This window comes from Syngnathus floridae, chromosome 16 (genome assembly GCF_059516105.1).
Source record: "Syngnathus floridae isolate MCC-2025c chromosome 16, RoL_Sflo_1.0, whole genome shotgun sequence".
Lineage (NCBI taxonomy): Eukaryota > Metazoa > Chordata > Actinopteri > Syngnathiformes > Syngnathidae > Syngnathus > Syngnathus floridae.
Genome location: NC_142428.1, coordinates 12,627,705 through 12,645,042, shown reverse-complemented (window position 1 = coordinate 12,645,042; position 17,338 = coordinate 12,627,705). Strand labels below are relative to the sequence as shown.

Here is a 17,338-nt window from a genome sequence, read left to right as displayed (position 1 = left end):
TACAACTCATCGTTTTTAAAAAGAAGTACTTTTGTTGCCCTGAAAAGCGAGTGAGCGTGGCGTTTGTGGGGGACGTCGAATTTCGACGATTCTTTCTGGTCAACGGTTGTAAATGATTGTGTTGATTAAAAAAGAAAACTTGATGTAACTCTACTTTTAACTGCCGTTTCAGATAGATTTGGAATTGCATCACATCCAATTTTGCCTAGAGCGTACACGGTAAGTAACACTCGTTGTGTTTAAGGAGATTTACGTTTGTAATAGCAGAAGTGTAGCCGCGTTGCGTTGTACGTGTGAATGTTGGTCCGGGCGAAATGTTAATGTTTAATTTCATTCCTTTAGGTTCCACGGTGTTTGTTGGCTGCAAGTTTTCCACTGCAAGAAGAGGCTCATATCATTGACCAGGAGCGAGCTACAATGGTGAGTAGCCATAACATTTATGTTAAACACTTCCTATTTCATGTCTAACAGTACTTGATTTAACAAATAACCATAAATAAATACAGTGTGGGCACTGAAGTTAACATATGTGATTATACTGCCTAATCTGTCACCGAGTAGATTGTTGCAAAGTAATATAAGATCCAAAGTTGTAATTCAGAATAGTTTTCAAAAGAAGGCCATTAGAATTATATACAAGTCTGATTACCCCGAACAAGCTATTAATTAAATCACAAATTCTTCAATTCAAAGATTTGGTAGATTATCAGACAAATAATGTCTAACAGTAATTGATTTAACACATCACGATAAGTAGATTGAGTGTGGGCACTCTCAAGTTAACATATGTGATTATACTGCCTAATCTGTTACAGAGTATGTTGTTGCCAAGTAATGTAGAATAGATCCAAAGTAGTAATCCAGAATAGTTTTGAAGAGGCCATTAGAATGATAAACAAATCTGATTACCTTGAACATAATAACAAGCTAAGTGTTTAATATGTCCTATGAAGTCAAAATTGGGCACCATCATGTGGTGAAATTTGGAATTGCATCACATCCAATTTTGCCTGGGAACAAACAGATTACATAAATCTTAGTTTTGAATAAGCCACTCCTTCTCAAACAAGTAAACTCTGCCCATTTTGCGCAGTAGATGTTCTGTTAATATCTAGTATTTATACAAAGTCATAATTTAAATTGCTTTCAACCTTCATTCATCGGTTCAACCAACATTACTCGCTCTTATTACCAACTTGTATTGATTTAACTAAGCGTTTAATACTTCCTATCAGGTCTCAAATCGAGATTTGGCAAAATACAATTTCAGCAAATCCAATTTTGCCAGGGAACAAAAATAGATTAAATAAACTAAATAAGTCCTCTTCCCATTAAATAAATCAGAAAAGTCTGTCTTGTAACCAGTCCTCTTCAAACAAGTAAAGTCTGCCCATTTTGTGCCGTAGATTTTGTGTCTATGCCTAGTATTTAAACAAAATCATAATTTAAACGACTTCTTTCCTTCATTCACTTTGGAAATTTGGAATTGCAGCAAATCGAATTTTGGCAGGGAACAAAAATAGATCAATTAAACTAAATAAGTCTTCTTCCCATTAAATAAATTAAAAAAGTCTGTCTTGTAACCAGTCCTTTTCAAACAAGTAAAGTCTGCCCATTTTGTGCCGTCGATTTTGTGTTAATGCCTAGTATTTATACAAAATCATAATTTAAAGGACTTCATTCCTTCATTCACTTTGGAAATTTGGAATTGCAGCACATCAAATTTTGCCTGGGAAGAAAAGTAGATTAAATAAATTTAATAAGTCTTACTACTTCCCATTAAATAAATTAAATACGTCTTACTTGTTCCCACTCCTTTTCAAAACAGTAGTTTAAAACGAGGGCCCTTCACTCAATCTTTAACCTCAACCCCGCACGTTGTGTTGTATCTGTGAATGTTGGTTGTGGCCAAATGATAGTTTTCTTTCATTCGTTTAGGTTCCAAGAAAACTTGATGTAACTCTACTTTTAACTGCCGTTTCAGATAAGCGGGTATTACGTCGCAGTCAAATGCCGCGGATATGACGTAATTGCCCGAACCTCCGCCAAAATTCAAATCTGTTGGCGCGATGGCCGTGAGCCACTGAGCAGCGACGATTATCAACAGAAATATCTTTATTTTCTGCTTGCAACTGGACCGTCTAGAGCGTACACGGTAAGTAACACTCATTGTGTTTAAGGAGATTTACGTTTGTAATAGCAGAAGTGTAGCCGCGTTGCGTTGTACGTGTGAAAATTGGTCGAGGCGAAATGTTAATGTTTAATTTCATTCCTTTAGGTTCCACGGTGTTTGTTGGCTGCAAGTTTTCCACTGCAAGAAGAGGCTCGTATCATTGACCAGGAGCGAGCTACAATGGTGAGTAGCCATAACATTTATGTTAAACACTTCCTATTTCATGTCTAACAGTACTTGATTTAACAAATAACCATAAATAAATACAGTGTGGGCACTGAAGTTAACATATGTGATTATACTGCCTAATCTGTCACGGAGTAGATTGTTGCAAAGTAATATAAGATCCAAAGTTGTAATTCAGAATAGTTTTCAAAAGAAGGCCATTAGAATTATATACAAGTCTGATTACCCTGAACAAGCTATTAATTAAATCACAAATTCTTCAATTCAAAGATTTGGTAGATTATCAGACAAATAATGTCTAACAGTAATTGATTTAACACATCACGATAAGTAGATTGAGTGTGGGCACTCTCAAGTTAACATATGTGATTATACTGCCTAATCTGTTACAGAGTATGTTGTTGCCAAGTAATGTAGAATAGATCCAAAGTAGTAATCCAGAATAGTTTTGAAGAGGCCATTAGAATGATAAACAAATCTGATTACCTTGAACATAATAACAAGCTAAGTGTTTAATATGTCCTATGAAGTCAAAATTGGGCACCATCATGTGGTGAAATTTGGAATTGCATCACATCCAATTTTGCCTGGGAACAAACAGATTACATAAATCTTAGTTTTGAATAAGCCACTCCTTCTCAAACAAGTAAACTCTGCCCATTTTGCGCAGTAGATGTTCTGTTAATATCTAGTATTTATACAAAGTCATAATTTAAATTGCTTTCAACCTTCATTCATCGGTTCAACCAACATTACTCGCTCTTATTACCAACTTGTATTGATTTAACTAAGCGTTTAATACTTCCTATCAGGTCTCAAATCGAGATTTGGCAAAATACAATTTCAGCAAATCCAATTTTGCCAGGGAACAAAAATAGATTAAATAAACTAAATAAGTCCTCTTCCCATTAAATAAATCAGAAAAGTCTGTCTTGTAACCAGTCCTCTTCAAACAAGTAAAGTCTGCCCATTTTGTGCCGTAGATTTTGTGTCTATGCCTAGTATTTAAACAAAATCATAATTTAAACGACTTCTTTCCTTCATTCACTTTGGAAATTTGGAATTGCAGCAAATCGAATTTTGGCAGGGAACAAAAATAGATCAATTAAACTAAATAAGTCTTCTTCCCATTAAATAAATTAAAAAAGTCTGTCTTGTAACCAGTCCTTTTCAAACAAGTAAAGTCTGCCCATTTTGTGCCGTCGATTTTGTGTTAATGCCTAGTATTTATACAAAATCATAATTTAAAGGACTTCATTCCTTCATTCACTTTGGAAATTTGGAATTGCAGCACATCAAATTTTGCCTGGGAAGAAAAGTAGATTAAATAAATTTAATAAGTCTTACTACTTCCCATTAAATAAATTAAATACGTCTTACTTGTTCCCACTCCTTTTCAAAACAGTAGTTTAAAACGAGGGCCCTTCACTCAATCTTTAACCCCAACCCCGCACGTTGTGTTGTATCTGTGAATGTTGGTTGTGGCCAAATGATAGTTTTCTTTCATTCGTTTAGGTTCCAAGAAAACTTGATGTAACTCTACTTTTAACTGCCGTTTCAGATAAGCGGGTATTACGTCGCAGTCATGTGCCGTGGATATGACGTAATTGCCCGAACCTCCGCCAAAATTCAAATCTGTTGGCGCGATGGCCATGAGCCACTGAGCAGCGACGATTATCAACAGAAATATCTTTATTTTCTGCTTGCAACTGGACCGTCTAGAGCGTACACGGTAAGTAACACTCATTGTGTTTAAGGAGATTTACGTTTGTAATAGCAGAAGTGTAGCCGCGTTGCGTTGTACGTGTGAAAATTGGTCGAGGCGAAATGTTAATGTTTAATTTCATTCCTTTAGGTTCCACGGTGTTTGTTGGCTGCAAGTTTTCCACTGCAAGAAGAGGCTCGTATCATTGACCAGGAGCGAGCTACAATGGTGAGTAGCCATAACATTTATGTTAAACACTTCCTATTTCATGTCTAACAGTACTTGATTTAACAAATAACCATAAATAAATACAGTGTGGGCACTGAAGTTAACATATGTGATTATACTGCCTAATCTGTCACGGAGTAGATTGTTGCAAAGTAATATAAGATCCAAAGTTGTAATTCAGAATAGTTTTCAAAAGAAGGCCATTAGAATTATATACAAGTCTGATTACCCTTAACATAACAACAAGCTATTAATTAAATCACAAATTCTTCAATTCAAAGATTTGGTAGATTATCAGACAAATAATGTCTAACAGTAATTGATTTAACACATCACGATAAGTAGATTGAGTGTGGGCACTCTCAAGTTAACAGATATGATTATACTGCCTAATCTGTTACAGAGTATGTTGTTGCCAAGTAATGTAGAATAGATCCAAAGTAGTAATCCAGAATAGTTTTGAAGAGGCCATTAGAATGATAAACAAATCTGATTACCTTGAACATAATAACAAGCTAAGTGTTTAATATGTCCTATGAAGTCAAAATTGGGCACCATCATGTGGTGAAATTTGGAATTGCATCACATCCAATTTTGCCTGGGAACAAACAGATTACATAAATCTTAGTTTTGAATAAGCCACTCCTTCTCAAACAAGTAAACTCTGCCCATTTCGCGCAGTAGATGTTCTGTTAATATCTAGTATTTATACAAAGTCATAATTTAAATTGCTTTCAACCTTCATTCATCGGTTCAACCAACATTACTCGCTCTTATTACCAACTTGTATTGATTTAACTAAGCGTTTAATACTTCCTATCAGGTCTCAAGGCAAGATTTGGCAAAATACAATTTCAGCAAATCCAATTTTGCCAGGGAACAAAAATAGATTAAATAAACTAAATAAGTCCTCGTCTTACTTGTTCCCACTCCTTTACAAAAAAGTAGTTTAAAACGAGGTCCCTTCACTCAACCTTTAACCCTATTTATTCACCTTCTAGGCTAAGTGTTAAAGGCTAAGTGTTAAAGGCTAAGTGTTAAAGGCTAAGTGTTAGAGGCTAAGTGCCAGAGGCTAGGCGCCAGAGGCGAGTTTTTGTGGGCTGAAGTTTTAGTGGGGTTAGTGTGAATACAATCCAAAAGAATACAACAGAATACAATACAATAGAATATAATACATAGATTAAATTCAATAGCTCTTACTACTTCCCATTAAATAAATTAAATACGTCTTACTTGTTCCCAATCCTTTTCAAAAAAGTAGTTTAAAACGAGGGCCCTTCACTCAACCTTTAACCTCAACCCCGCACGTCACATTGTGTTGTATCTGTGAATGTTGGTTGTGGCCAAATGATAGTTTTCTTTCATTCGTTTAGGTTCCACGGTGTTTGTTGGCTATGTTTTCCACTGTCAGAAGGATGAAAATACAAAGTACAACGCTTGGACGTGGGCGAAGACGTCACCGGTGAGTCCTTCCTTCCTATTTATTTACCTTCTAGATGCTAGAGGCTAAGTGTTAGAGGCTAAGTGTTAGAGGCTAAGTGTTAAACACAATACGAACAACACAACGATACTGCACTGAACAACACGATACCGCACTGAGAAACACGATACCGCACTGAACAACACGATACCGCACTGAACAACACCATGCCGCACTGAACACCATGCCACACTGAACAACACCATCCCGCACTGAACAACACCATGCCGCACTAAACAACACCATGCCGCACTGAACAACACCATGCCTCACTGAACGACACCATGCCGCACTGAAAGACACCATGCCGCACTGAACGACACCATGCCGCACTGAAAGACACCATCCCGCACTGAACACCATGCCGCACTGAACAACACCATCCTGCACTGAACAACACCATCCCGCACTGAACAACACCATGCCGCACTGAACAACATTATGCCGCACTGAACATTATGCCGCACTGAACAACACCATGCCGCACTGAACAACACCATGCCGCACTGAACAACATTATGCCACACTAAACAACACCATGCCGCACTGAACAACACCATGCCGCACTGAACAACACCATGCCGCACTGAACAACATTATGCCGCACTGAACAACACCATGCCGCACTGAACAACACCATCCTGCACTGAACAACACCATTCCGCATTGAACACCATGCCGCACTGAACAACACCATCCCGCACTGAACAACACCATCCCGCACTGAACAACACCATGCCGCACTGAACAACATTATGCCGCACTGAACAACATTATGCCGCACTGAACAACACCATGCCGCACTGAACAACACCATGCCGCACTGAACAACACCATGCCGCACTGAACAACATTATAACGCACTGAACAACACCATCCCGCACTGAACAACACCATGCCGCACTAAACAACATTATGCCGCACTGAACAACATTATGCCGAAATGAACAACACCATGCCGCACTGAACAACACCATGCCGCACTGAACAACACCATCCTGCACTGAACAACACCATCCCGCACTGAACAACACCATGCCGCACTGAACAACACCATGCCGCACTGAAAAACACCATGCCGCAATGAACAACACCATCCCGCACTGAACAACATTATGCCGCACTGAACAACATTATGCCGCACTGAACAACATTATGCCGCACTGAACAACACCATGCCGCACTGAACAACACCATCCTGCACTGAACAACACCATCCCGCACTGAACAACACCATGCCGCACTGAACAACATTATGGCGCACTGAACAACATTATGCCGCACTGAACAACACCATGCCGCACTGAACAACACCATGCCGCACTGAACAACACCATGCCGCAATGAACAACACCATCCCGCACTGAACAACACCATGCCGCACTGAGCAACACCATGCCGCACTGAACAACACCATCCTGCACTGAACAACACCATGCCGCACTGAACAACACCATTCCGCACTGAACAACACCATGCCGCACTGAACAACATTACGCCGCACTGAACAACACCATGCCGCACTGAACAACACCATGCCGCACTGAACAACACCATGCTGCACTGAACAACATTATGCTGCACTGAACAACACGATCCTGCATTGAACAACACCATGCCGCACTGAACAACACCATCCTGCACTGAACAACACCATCCTGCACTGAACAACACCACCCCGCACTGAACAACACGATCCCGCATTGAACACCATCCCGCACTGAACAACACCATGCCGCACTGAACAACACCATGCCGCACTGAACAACACCATGCCGCACTGAACAACACCATGCCGCACTGAACAACACCATGCCGCACTGAACAACACCATGCCGCACTGAACAACATTATGCCGCACTGAACAACACCATGCCGCACTGAACAACACCATCCCGCACTGAACAACACCATGCCGCATTGAACAACACCATGCCGCACTGAACAACACCATCCTGCACTGAACAACACCATCCCGCACTAAACAACACCATGCCGCACTGAACAACATTATGGCGCACTGGACAACATTATGCCGCACTGAACAACACCATGCCGCACTGAACAACACCATGCCGCACTGAACAACACCATGCCGCACTGAACAACACCATGCCGCACTGAACAACATTATGCCGCACTGAACAACACCATGCCGCACTGAACAACACCATGCCGCACTGAACAACATTATGCCGCACTGAACAACACCATGCCGCACTGAACAACACCATGCCGCACTGAACAACACGATCCCGCATTGAACAACACCATCCTGCACTGAACAACACCATGCCGCACTGAACAACACCATGCCGCACTGAACAACACCATTCCGCACTGAACAACACCATGCCGCACTGAACAACACCATCCTGCACTGAACAACACCATCCCGCACTGAACAACACCATGCCGCATTGAACAACACCATGCCGCACTGAACAACACCATCCTGCACTGAACAACACCATGCCGCACTGAACAACACCATGCCGCACTTAACAACACCATGCCGCACTGAACAACATTATGCCGCACTGAACAACATTATGCCGCACTAAACAACATTATGTCGCACTGAACAACACCATGCCGCACTGAACAACACCATGCTGCACTGAACAACATTATGCCGCACTGAACAACACGATCCCGCATTGAACAACACCATCCCGCAGTGAACAACACCATGCCGCATTGAACAACACCATGCCGCACTGAACAACACCATGCTGCACTGAACAACATTATGCTGCACTGAACAACACGATCCTGCATTGAACAACACCTTTCCACACTGAACAACACCATGCCGCACTGAACAACATTATGCCGCACTGAACAACACCATGCCGCACTGAACAACACCATGCCGCACTGAACAACACCATGCCGCACTGAACAACACCATGCCGCAATGAACAACACCATCCCGCACTGAACAACACCATGCCGCATTGAACAACACCATGCCGCACTGAACAACACCATCCCGCACTGAACAACACCACCCCGCACTGAACAACACGATCCCGCATTGAACAACACCATCCCGGACTGAACAACACCATGCCGCACTGAACAACACCATTCCGCACTGAACAACACCATGCCGCACTGAACAACACCATGCCGCACTGAACAACACCATCCTGCACTGAACAACACCATCCCGCACTGAACAACACCATGCCGCATTGAACAACACCATGCCGCACTGAACAACACCATCCTGCACTGAACAACACCATGCCGCACTGAACAACACCATGCCGCACTGAACAACACCATGCCGCACTGAACAACATTATGCCGCACTGAACAACATTATGCCGCACTAAACAACATTATGTCGCACTGAACAACACCATGCCGCACTGAACAACACCATGCTGCACTGAACAACATTATGCCGCACTGAACAACACGATCCCGCATTGAACAACACCATCCCGCAGTGAACAACACCATGCCGCATTGAACAACACCATGCCGCACTGAACAACACCATGCTGCACTGAACAACATTATGCTGCACTGAACAACACGATCCTGCATTGAACAACACCATGCCGCACTGAACAACACCATCCTGCACTGAACAACACCTTTCCACACTGAACAACACCATGCCGCACTGAACAACATTATGCCGCACTGAACAACACCATGCCGCACTGAACAACACCATGCCGCACTGAACAACACCATGCCGCACTGAACAACACCATGCCGCAATGAACAACACCATCCCGCACTGAACAACACCATGCCGCATTGAACAACACCATGCCGCACTGAACAACACCATCCCGCACTGAACAACACCACCCCGCACTGAACAACACGATCCCGCATTGAACAACACCATCCCGGACTGAACAACACCATGCCGCACTGAACAACACCATTCCGCACTGAACAACACCATGCCGCACTGAACAACACCATGCCGCACTGAACAACACCATCCTGCACTGAACAACACCATCCCGCACTGAACAACACCATGCCGCACTGAACAACATTATGGCGCACTGAACAACATTATGCCGCACTGAACAACACCATGCCGCACTGAACAACACCATGCCGCACTGAACAACACCATGCCGCACTGAACAACATTATGCCGCACTGAACAACATTATGCCGCACTGAACAACACCATGCCGCACTGAACAACACCATGCCGCACTGAACAACACCATGCCGCACTGAACAACACGACGTCGCACTGAACAACACGACGCCGCACAGAACAACACGACGCCGCACAGAATAACACAATACCGCACAGAACAACACAATACCGCACAAACAGTTTTAGATAATATTACGTCGCAGTCATGTGACGCGGACATGACGTCAATAGGCGGAACTCACGGCAAAATTATAATCCGTGGGCGTGGCTTGCAACAGGAAGTAGGAAAGCGGCAGTTCTGGCAAACAAGACACAGCTGTTAGTAACACGATGACTAACAAGGCAAATATTTTTGTTTTCAGCTTGCAACTTGACCGTCTAGAGCGTACAAGGTAATTACAACTGTTTTTTTTTAGCCCTGAAAAGCGAGGGAGTGTGGCGTTTGGGAGGAATGTCGAACTCGGCGTCTGCTTCCAGCCACAGACGCCAAATTTCGACGATTATTTCGACTGGTCAACGGTTGTAAATTATTGCGTTGACTAAAAGCTTTATTTAACTCTACTCTTAACTTTGCCGTTTCAGATATGCGGGTATTACACCGCGGAAATGACGTCAATAGGCTGAACTCTCGCCAAAATTCAAATCTGTGGGCGCAATGGCCTTGAGCGAGACACCGGATACAAACACGACGATTATCAACAGAAATATCTTTATTTTCCGCTTGCAAGTGGACCGTCTAGAGCGTACACGGTAAGTACAACTCATTGTGTTTACGTTTACAAAAGATTTACGTTTGTGTAGTTTGCGTTGCGTTGTATCTGTGAATGTTGGTTGAGGCTAAATGTTAATGTTTAATTTCATTCCTTTAGGTTCCACGGTGTTTGTTGGCTGTATGTTTTCCACTGCAAGAAGAGGCTCGTATCATTGACCAGCAGGAGCTACAATGGTGAGTACCCCTTTCGTCTTCCATTTATGTTAAACACTTCCTATTTCATGTCTAACAGTACTCGATTTAACAAATAACCATAAATAAATACAGTGTGGGCAGTCACGTTAACATATGTGATTATCCTGCCTAATATGTTTATCACAAATATGTCACTAATCACTAATATGTTTATTTGTTTATCACAACACCTTTGGACCTTCAGCAATCGATTATTTACCTTCATCTACATAGAGACAGAACGATGGTGTCTTAAACATCTCATTCATTTCACCAAATAACTTCACGCAGGTGGATAACGGCCGTCTCGGTCACGCTATGTTGCGTGATGCAGTTTTGAAGAACCAAATGCATTTATTCAATGAATAAGTCAAGCTAGTTCTATGTTTATGATGTTGTAAGTTACGGTACCGATTGAAGTTGAGTTCGAAGCCAGTGGAAAACAGCGCTGCGTTTGTGCTCTCCAGGTACAAATGTTGTGATCTCTGACTGACGACCGGGCGAGACTCGAGTAAGAGATGTCCAAACGAGCTCCGGCAGGGCGGGCCAAGGCGGAGCGAACGGACGCCCTTCAGGCCGCCAATGACGAGCTGAGAACCAAACTGATGGACGTCCAGTTAGAACTTCAGCAGGAGAAGAACAAGGTGAAAACCTCAACAGACAGACACTGCCTGCCTCCCTGCCTGCCTCCCTGCCTGCCTCCCTGCCTGCCTCCCTCCCTCCCAGTTTTCCCGATGTAGATTAGACATGCGTGTGCCATGACTGTGTCAGCCTACATCAACAAATGCACCGAGGACGTCAGCACCACTAAGAATATCATCACCCGGGGCAACCAACGACCCTGGATGACTGAGGAGGTACGTCAAACGCTACGAGCGCGGAACTCTGCCTTCAAGTCTGGCGACAAGGAGACACTGAGGACAGCGAGAGCCAACTTGAACCGTGCCATCAGGATAGCGAAGCGAGACCGCAGTCGAAAATTTCAGGATCGTTTCCACGACGTCAAAAACATCAGGAGTATGTGGCAAGGCATACGGGCGATTACAGACTACAACTCACCCTCCCCCCCCCCGGTGGGTGTAGTTGATGCTGACTTTCTAAATGGTCTAAATAACTTCTTTGGGAGGTTCGAGGCACTAAACGGCACTCCAGCAGTTAAAACTGTCCCCCATCAGGAAGAGGAGGTACTCTGCCTTGACTCCGCCGATGTGTTGAAGACCCTGAGGAGAGTCAACCCCTGTAAGGCCCCTGGCCCCGACAACATTCCTGGGCGTGTGTTCAGGGAATGTGCAAGTCATCTGGCTGGGGTCATCACAGACATTTTTAACACCTCGCTGGGCCAAGCCACAGTGCCGGCGTGCTTTAAGACTGCCTCCATCATTCCGGTGCCGAAGAAACCTCAAATCACCTCATTTAATGATTATCGGCCTGTTGCACTGACTCCGGTTATGATGAAGTGCTTCGAAAGGCTGCTTAAAGGTCACATCGTTTCCAGACTCCCCCTATTATTTGACCCGTTCCAGTTTGCCGACCGGCAAAACCGCTCCACTCAGGACGCCATCTCCTCCGTTCTTCACCTGAGCCTGGCTCACCTGGAGGAGAAGAACACCCATGTGCGGAGGCTGTTCCTGGACTTCAGCTCAGCGTTTAACACCATCATCCCACAGCATCTGGTAGGAAAATTGGAACACCTGGGCTTCAACACCCCCCTTCGCAACTGGCTGCTAGACTTCCTCACCAACAGACCTCAGTCAGTCCGGGTCGGACAGAACACCTCTGATGTCATCACCCTCAGCACAGGCTCCCTTCAGGGCTGCGTCCTGAGCCCCCTGCTGTGCACCCTGATGACACACGACTGCGTCCTCAGGTTCACCACCAATCACATCGTGAAGTCAGCAGACGACACAACGGTGGTGGGGCTCATCAGAGACAACAACGACCTGGACTACAGAGAGGAGGTGGAGCAGCTGGTGGGCTGGTGCAGAGAAAACAGCCTGATCCTGAATGAGGAGAAGATGAAGGAGATCATCGTCGACTTCAGGAAAAAACAGCCTCACCACGCTCCACTGATCATCAACAGCTCAGCTGTGGAGGTGGTCAGCACCACCAAATTCCTGGGGGTCCACATCACAGAAGACCTCACCTGGACTATGAACACTACGGCACTGGTCAAGAGGGCACAGAAGCGCTTGTACTTCCTGCGGAGGATGAGGAGAGCCCACCTGCCCCCACCCATCATGAGGACGTTCTACAGGAGCACCATAGAGAGCATTCTGACAAGCTGTCTCTCTGTGTGGTGTGGAGGCTGCACCGCCTCCGATTGGAAGAACGTGAGGAGAGTGGTGAGGACAGCAGAGAGGATCATAGGGGCTCCTCTTCCCTCCATTCAGGACATTTCATCTCAGCGCTGCATGTCCCGTGCCCGTAACATCATCAATGACCCATCACACCCCCACCATGGACTGTTCTCCCTGCTGCCCTCTGGGAAGAGGTTTGCAGCATCCGCTGCAGGTCCACCAGGTTCTGCAACAGCTTTTTCCCTGCTGTCATCAGACTGTTGAACACTAGAACTGTTGAGCTCTAAACTGAACTCTGCATCACACATTCACAGAACTGTACTTTATGACACTACGGACCTCTATCTTGCGCTATCTCGCACTACCAACTTTACTGAACTTGTATAAACCCTTTAAATAGAAGTTTAATACATGGTTTAGCATTCCTCTGCACACTCTTGAATACTGTTTTGCCTACTTGCACTATTGCATAATTATCACTGCTGCACTTTATACTTATTTTTAATATATATATATATATATATATATAGTATATATGTATATATATATATTTTCATAGGATATGTTACTTCTATTCAACTGCAATATCACTACTTTGTTGTAAGACGTATGCAACGGAATTTCGTTTTGTATGCACCATGTGCAGACAAGATGACAATAAAGTTTGTCTAAGTCTAAGTCATGTCAGGTCAGCTGTCTGGAGAGAGAGAGAAGTCAGGACCTGCGGGCGGAGCACCACCGTGCCACCGCCGCCATGACGGAACTCAAAAGCAAACTCCATGAGGAGAAGCAGAAAGAGTTAGCCATTACCAGGGAGACATTACTGCGGCAGCATGAAATGGAGCTGATGAGAGTGATCAAAATCAAAGATGGAGAGATCCAGCGACTGAATGCCTTGGTCCTCAGCCTGAGGGACGGCTCCATGGACAAGGTGATCCGCTCTATCCGTGTCTGACTATCCGCACGCCACGTCGGGCTTCGATGCGGCCGCTACCGTATTGTGTAGCTTGTCCCCAGTAAGCGTCGCGGCGCTCCGTTGCGGTCTCAACGGCCCGGTGTGGCGCAATGTCTGCTCAGGTGAGGAGGGGGGGCGCTTTGCTGGCGGAGGTGGAGGAGACGCGGCGGTGTCGGGAGACCGAGCGGTGTCGCCTCCACCAGGAGCGCGGAAGAAGCCCTGGCAGCGGCCCAGCAGGCCTGGCAGTCCCGAGCGGCCGAGCTCCGATCGGCTCATCACCAGCATCGGGAGGAGCTGAGCCGAACCAAGAGAGACTGCGAGAGGGAGATCCGCCGACTGGTAGGACTGATCAGATGCGCGGTGCGTGGCTATGTTCCCAATTTCGTTGTATACCTGCAGTGCAATGACACCTAAGGCATTCTATTCTATTCTATTTCACAAGAAGAAAATGTCCGGTTGCTCGCTTCGCTTTTGTCACAGCAAAGGTGTTCTAGTCGATTCCAGAAAAAAATTGGCCGGTTGCTCTCTTTGTTTTTGTCACAATTCTGGCAAATGAGTTTGCCCGCCTGCCTGAGCGCTCCCCGTTTGTACATCCAGACGGATGAGATCAAGCTGAAAGACAGAGCGGTTAGTGTTTTGGATGAAGCCCTGGGGCCGGCCACGTCCACCGCCTTCAGCTGCAGACTCAGGCTGCCGAGCAGCAGATCGCTGCCCTGAGGGATTCCCAAAGGGCGGGCCTAAACTACCCTGGAAGTGGGGTCAACGCCGCTACTAGCAATCCTCTTCATTGCGTAAGCCACCTCATCACACACTTGCAGTACGCATGACTTAGTTCGTTGCTGGAGGAAGGTAGCACAAAAACAGTTTTGAACTTTGAACGAGTGCTTGTGTGTGTGTGTTGCGGGGCGTTTTCAGTCTCAGGAGGATCGGGACACGCGACGGTTTCATCTGAAAATCGCTGAGCTCAGCGCAGTCATCAGGAAACTGGAGGATCGAAACGCCCTGCTTTCTGAAGAGCGCAATGAACTGGTAATTTATTGACGGCACGCTTGAAGGTTTGCGCTACGTTTGATGCGCGCCATCCAGCGAGGCACCCATTGCGCTTGCTTATTAGTTGAGCGGCGCGGCGAGTCGGTTGCCTGGTAGATGTCTTTTATTGGGAGCCAAAGCCACGATTCCGTTCAAACCGATGCAAAAGGAATGGATACGTTCTGGCCCGCGTGTTGTGCGTCTTTCACATCCCGCACTTCATGCTTGCAGCTAAAGCGACTGAGAGAAACAGAAAGCCAGTTTCTGCCACTCCTGTACAAAAACAAACGCCTGAGCAGGAAGAATGAAGAACTCTCGCTGGTGCTGTGCCGCCTTGAAAACAAAGTGCGCTTTGTCACCCAGGAGAACGAGGAGATGGCAAGCTTGGTAAGTCGACGCGGACAACGGCGGCGTGCCAACAGAGTCCACTGCATTTGTGTTCCACAGAGAAGGCCTAGTTCGCTCAATGACCTGGACCGCGGTTGCGGCCAGCAGGACGGTGAAATGGAGTTCCTTCAAGTTGTGGAGCAGCGGCACATCATCGACGACTTGTCCAAGGTCTTCAGGCAGGCGACTCGGTGCACGTACGGCAGCGCCGCGCTCGCTCGCTGTCGCCAGGAAACCTTTTCCGTCCAAAGCTTGGCCGGCGGCCGCCATCCAAAAAATTGGCCCCTTAAATTCCGACCTTTCAAGCAGGAGCATTGTGCGCACGCGTTTGAACACGCTTTAGACTTGTTTTGCCGTTTTCAGCAGCTCAAAGCTCCCGTTTTGTCAGCGCCTTTGCCACTCGCTGTGCGCTGAAAACGACGGACTTGCCCGGCTGCTCAGCCCGTCAACCATGAGCCGCGAGCGCGACGTCATTGTCCGTAGGCAGCTAGTGGCAAAATGCACCCTGTTAGAGTTGCGCTCGCTCCAACTTATTTTGCAAGAACCACACGGGAGACAAGTAAGTTCTTTTGGACACCTGCAGGTGGAGAGTCCATCCGTTGTACGAATGAAGTCTGACTCTCGGCTCCTGCACGAGCATTTTAATTAAGAGAAACAGGGTGGGTGTAAGAGTGGATTGAATAGAGGAAGCCCTTGACCTCTAGTCAAAACATAGCAAGGGGTGTTTTACGACTTTGTGTAGGAAGGGATAAGCGATAGGGATAAATAAGGGATAAATAATATTATTTATTACAGGTCGCAGTCAAAGTCAAAGCAACACAATGATACGATAAAGATAATCTGGAAAACCCTGACACACCCTGTAGTTGTCACTTTTGGAAAAGACGAGCGTCCCTCCAATCATCGCCGGTGACGTGTTTTTCAGGCTCTGGAGACAGGAGCTCATGTCAGAAATGTCATTGTGAGTCGCGTTTGTTTCTGCGCCGGAGCCGTTCGTTCCCTTTGCATCCAAAGAATCTCAAAGGCGGATTATTTGTGTCGACAGGAGAGAGATTTGCTGCTACGATACCGACGTCGAGAATCTCTGAGGAGGAACAAAGCGTGAGGTCCTGCAAGGTGAGTCTGTTTGTTTGCGGCTGCTTGGTGTTGCGCAAGATGAAATGGCCTTTTTCTCGCTATCGTTCCTCTCGTCGATTCATCGTGAGGTGTCGCTTCAGTTTGTTCAGAGAGATGTTCGCTTCCGCGCCCGCAGGTCATCGAAACATTTTACGGCTACGACGAAGACGTGTTGGTGGACTCGGACGGATCGTCCTTGTCTTTTCACACCGACAGAACCCCCGACACGGAACCCGAAGAGGTAGCCCGCCATTTCTGCCAGCGTATTGGCACCAAACATTCCTCTTCAGCCTGGAATCGGACTCGTCTTTGCGTCGCGGGTGCTTTGTCGCCGGTCTGACTGATTCTGGTACTAGTGCTGTGTTGCATTGGTGTGTGCATGAAGAGGCGGAGCTTCGCTACCGCCAGCTGACGCAAGAATATCAAGCGCTGCAACGAGCCTACGCTCTGCTAGCCCAGACCAGCGAAAGGGGACTACGACGCCGAGAAGGAGATCAAGGTGGCGCCCCTTCCCGCAACCCCCGGCCGGGTCGCAGCCTCCCCGTTCTCACCCAGCCTCGGGTGTTCTCTGGTCTGAAAGGAGGAGGAGGAGCCTCCCTCCTCCTCCTTTCAGACCAGAGAAAAGCTGATGGTAGAAATGGGTCACTATCAAAGCAGAGTAGCAGATCTGGAGTCAGCGCTGAAGCAAC

At 45.9% G+C, this 17,338-nt stretch overlaps 1 protein-coding gene across 35 annotated transcripts in view; it reads left to right on the top strand.

Annotated features, from left to right (window-relative positions):
• LOC148385753 (uncharacterized) overlaps positions 1-17,338 on the top strand; it is a 226,599-nt gene that overhangs the window by 127,602 nt on the left and 81,659 nt on the right. For 31 of the 35 annotated variants that reach the window (XR_015853117.1, XR_015853121.1, XR_015853119.1 and 28 more), the window contains 4 exons: positions 343-420; positions 1,985-2,155; positions 2,279-2,356; positions 3,921-4,091. Coding sequence is in view for 7 of the 35 variants with exons in the window: in XM_088356378.1 (XP_088212504.1) it covers positions 343-420; positions 1,985-2,155; positions 2,279-2,356; positions 3,921-4,091 (498 nt within the window). In the remaining 28 variants the exon portion in view is untranslated. Of the gene's footprint in view, positions 1-342; positions 421-1,984; positions 2,156-2,278; positions 2,357-3,920; positions 4,092-4,214; positions 4,293-17,338 lie in introns of all 35 variants that reach the window. The other 4 variants (XR_015853113.1, XR_015853112.1, XR_015853129.1 and 1 more) reach the window with 4 other exon arrangements.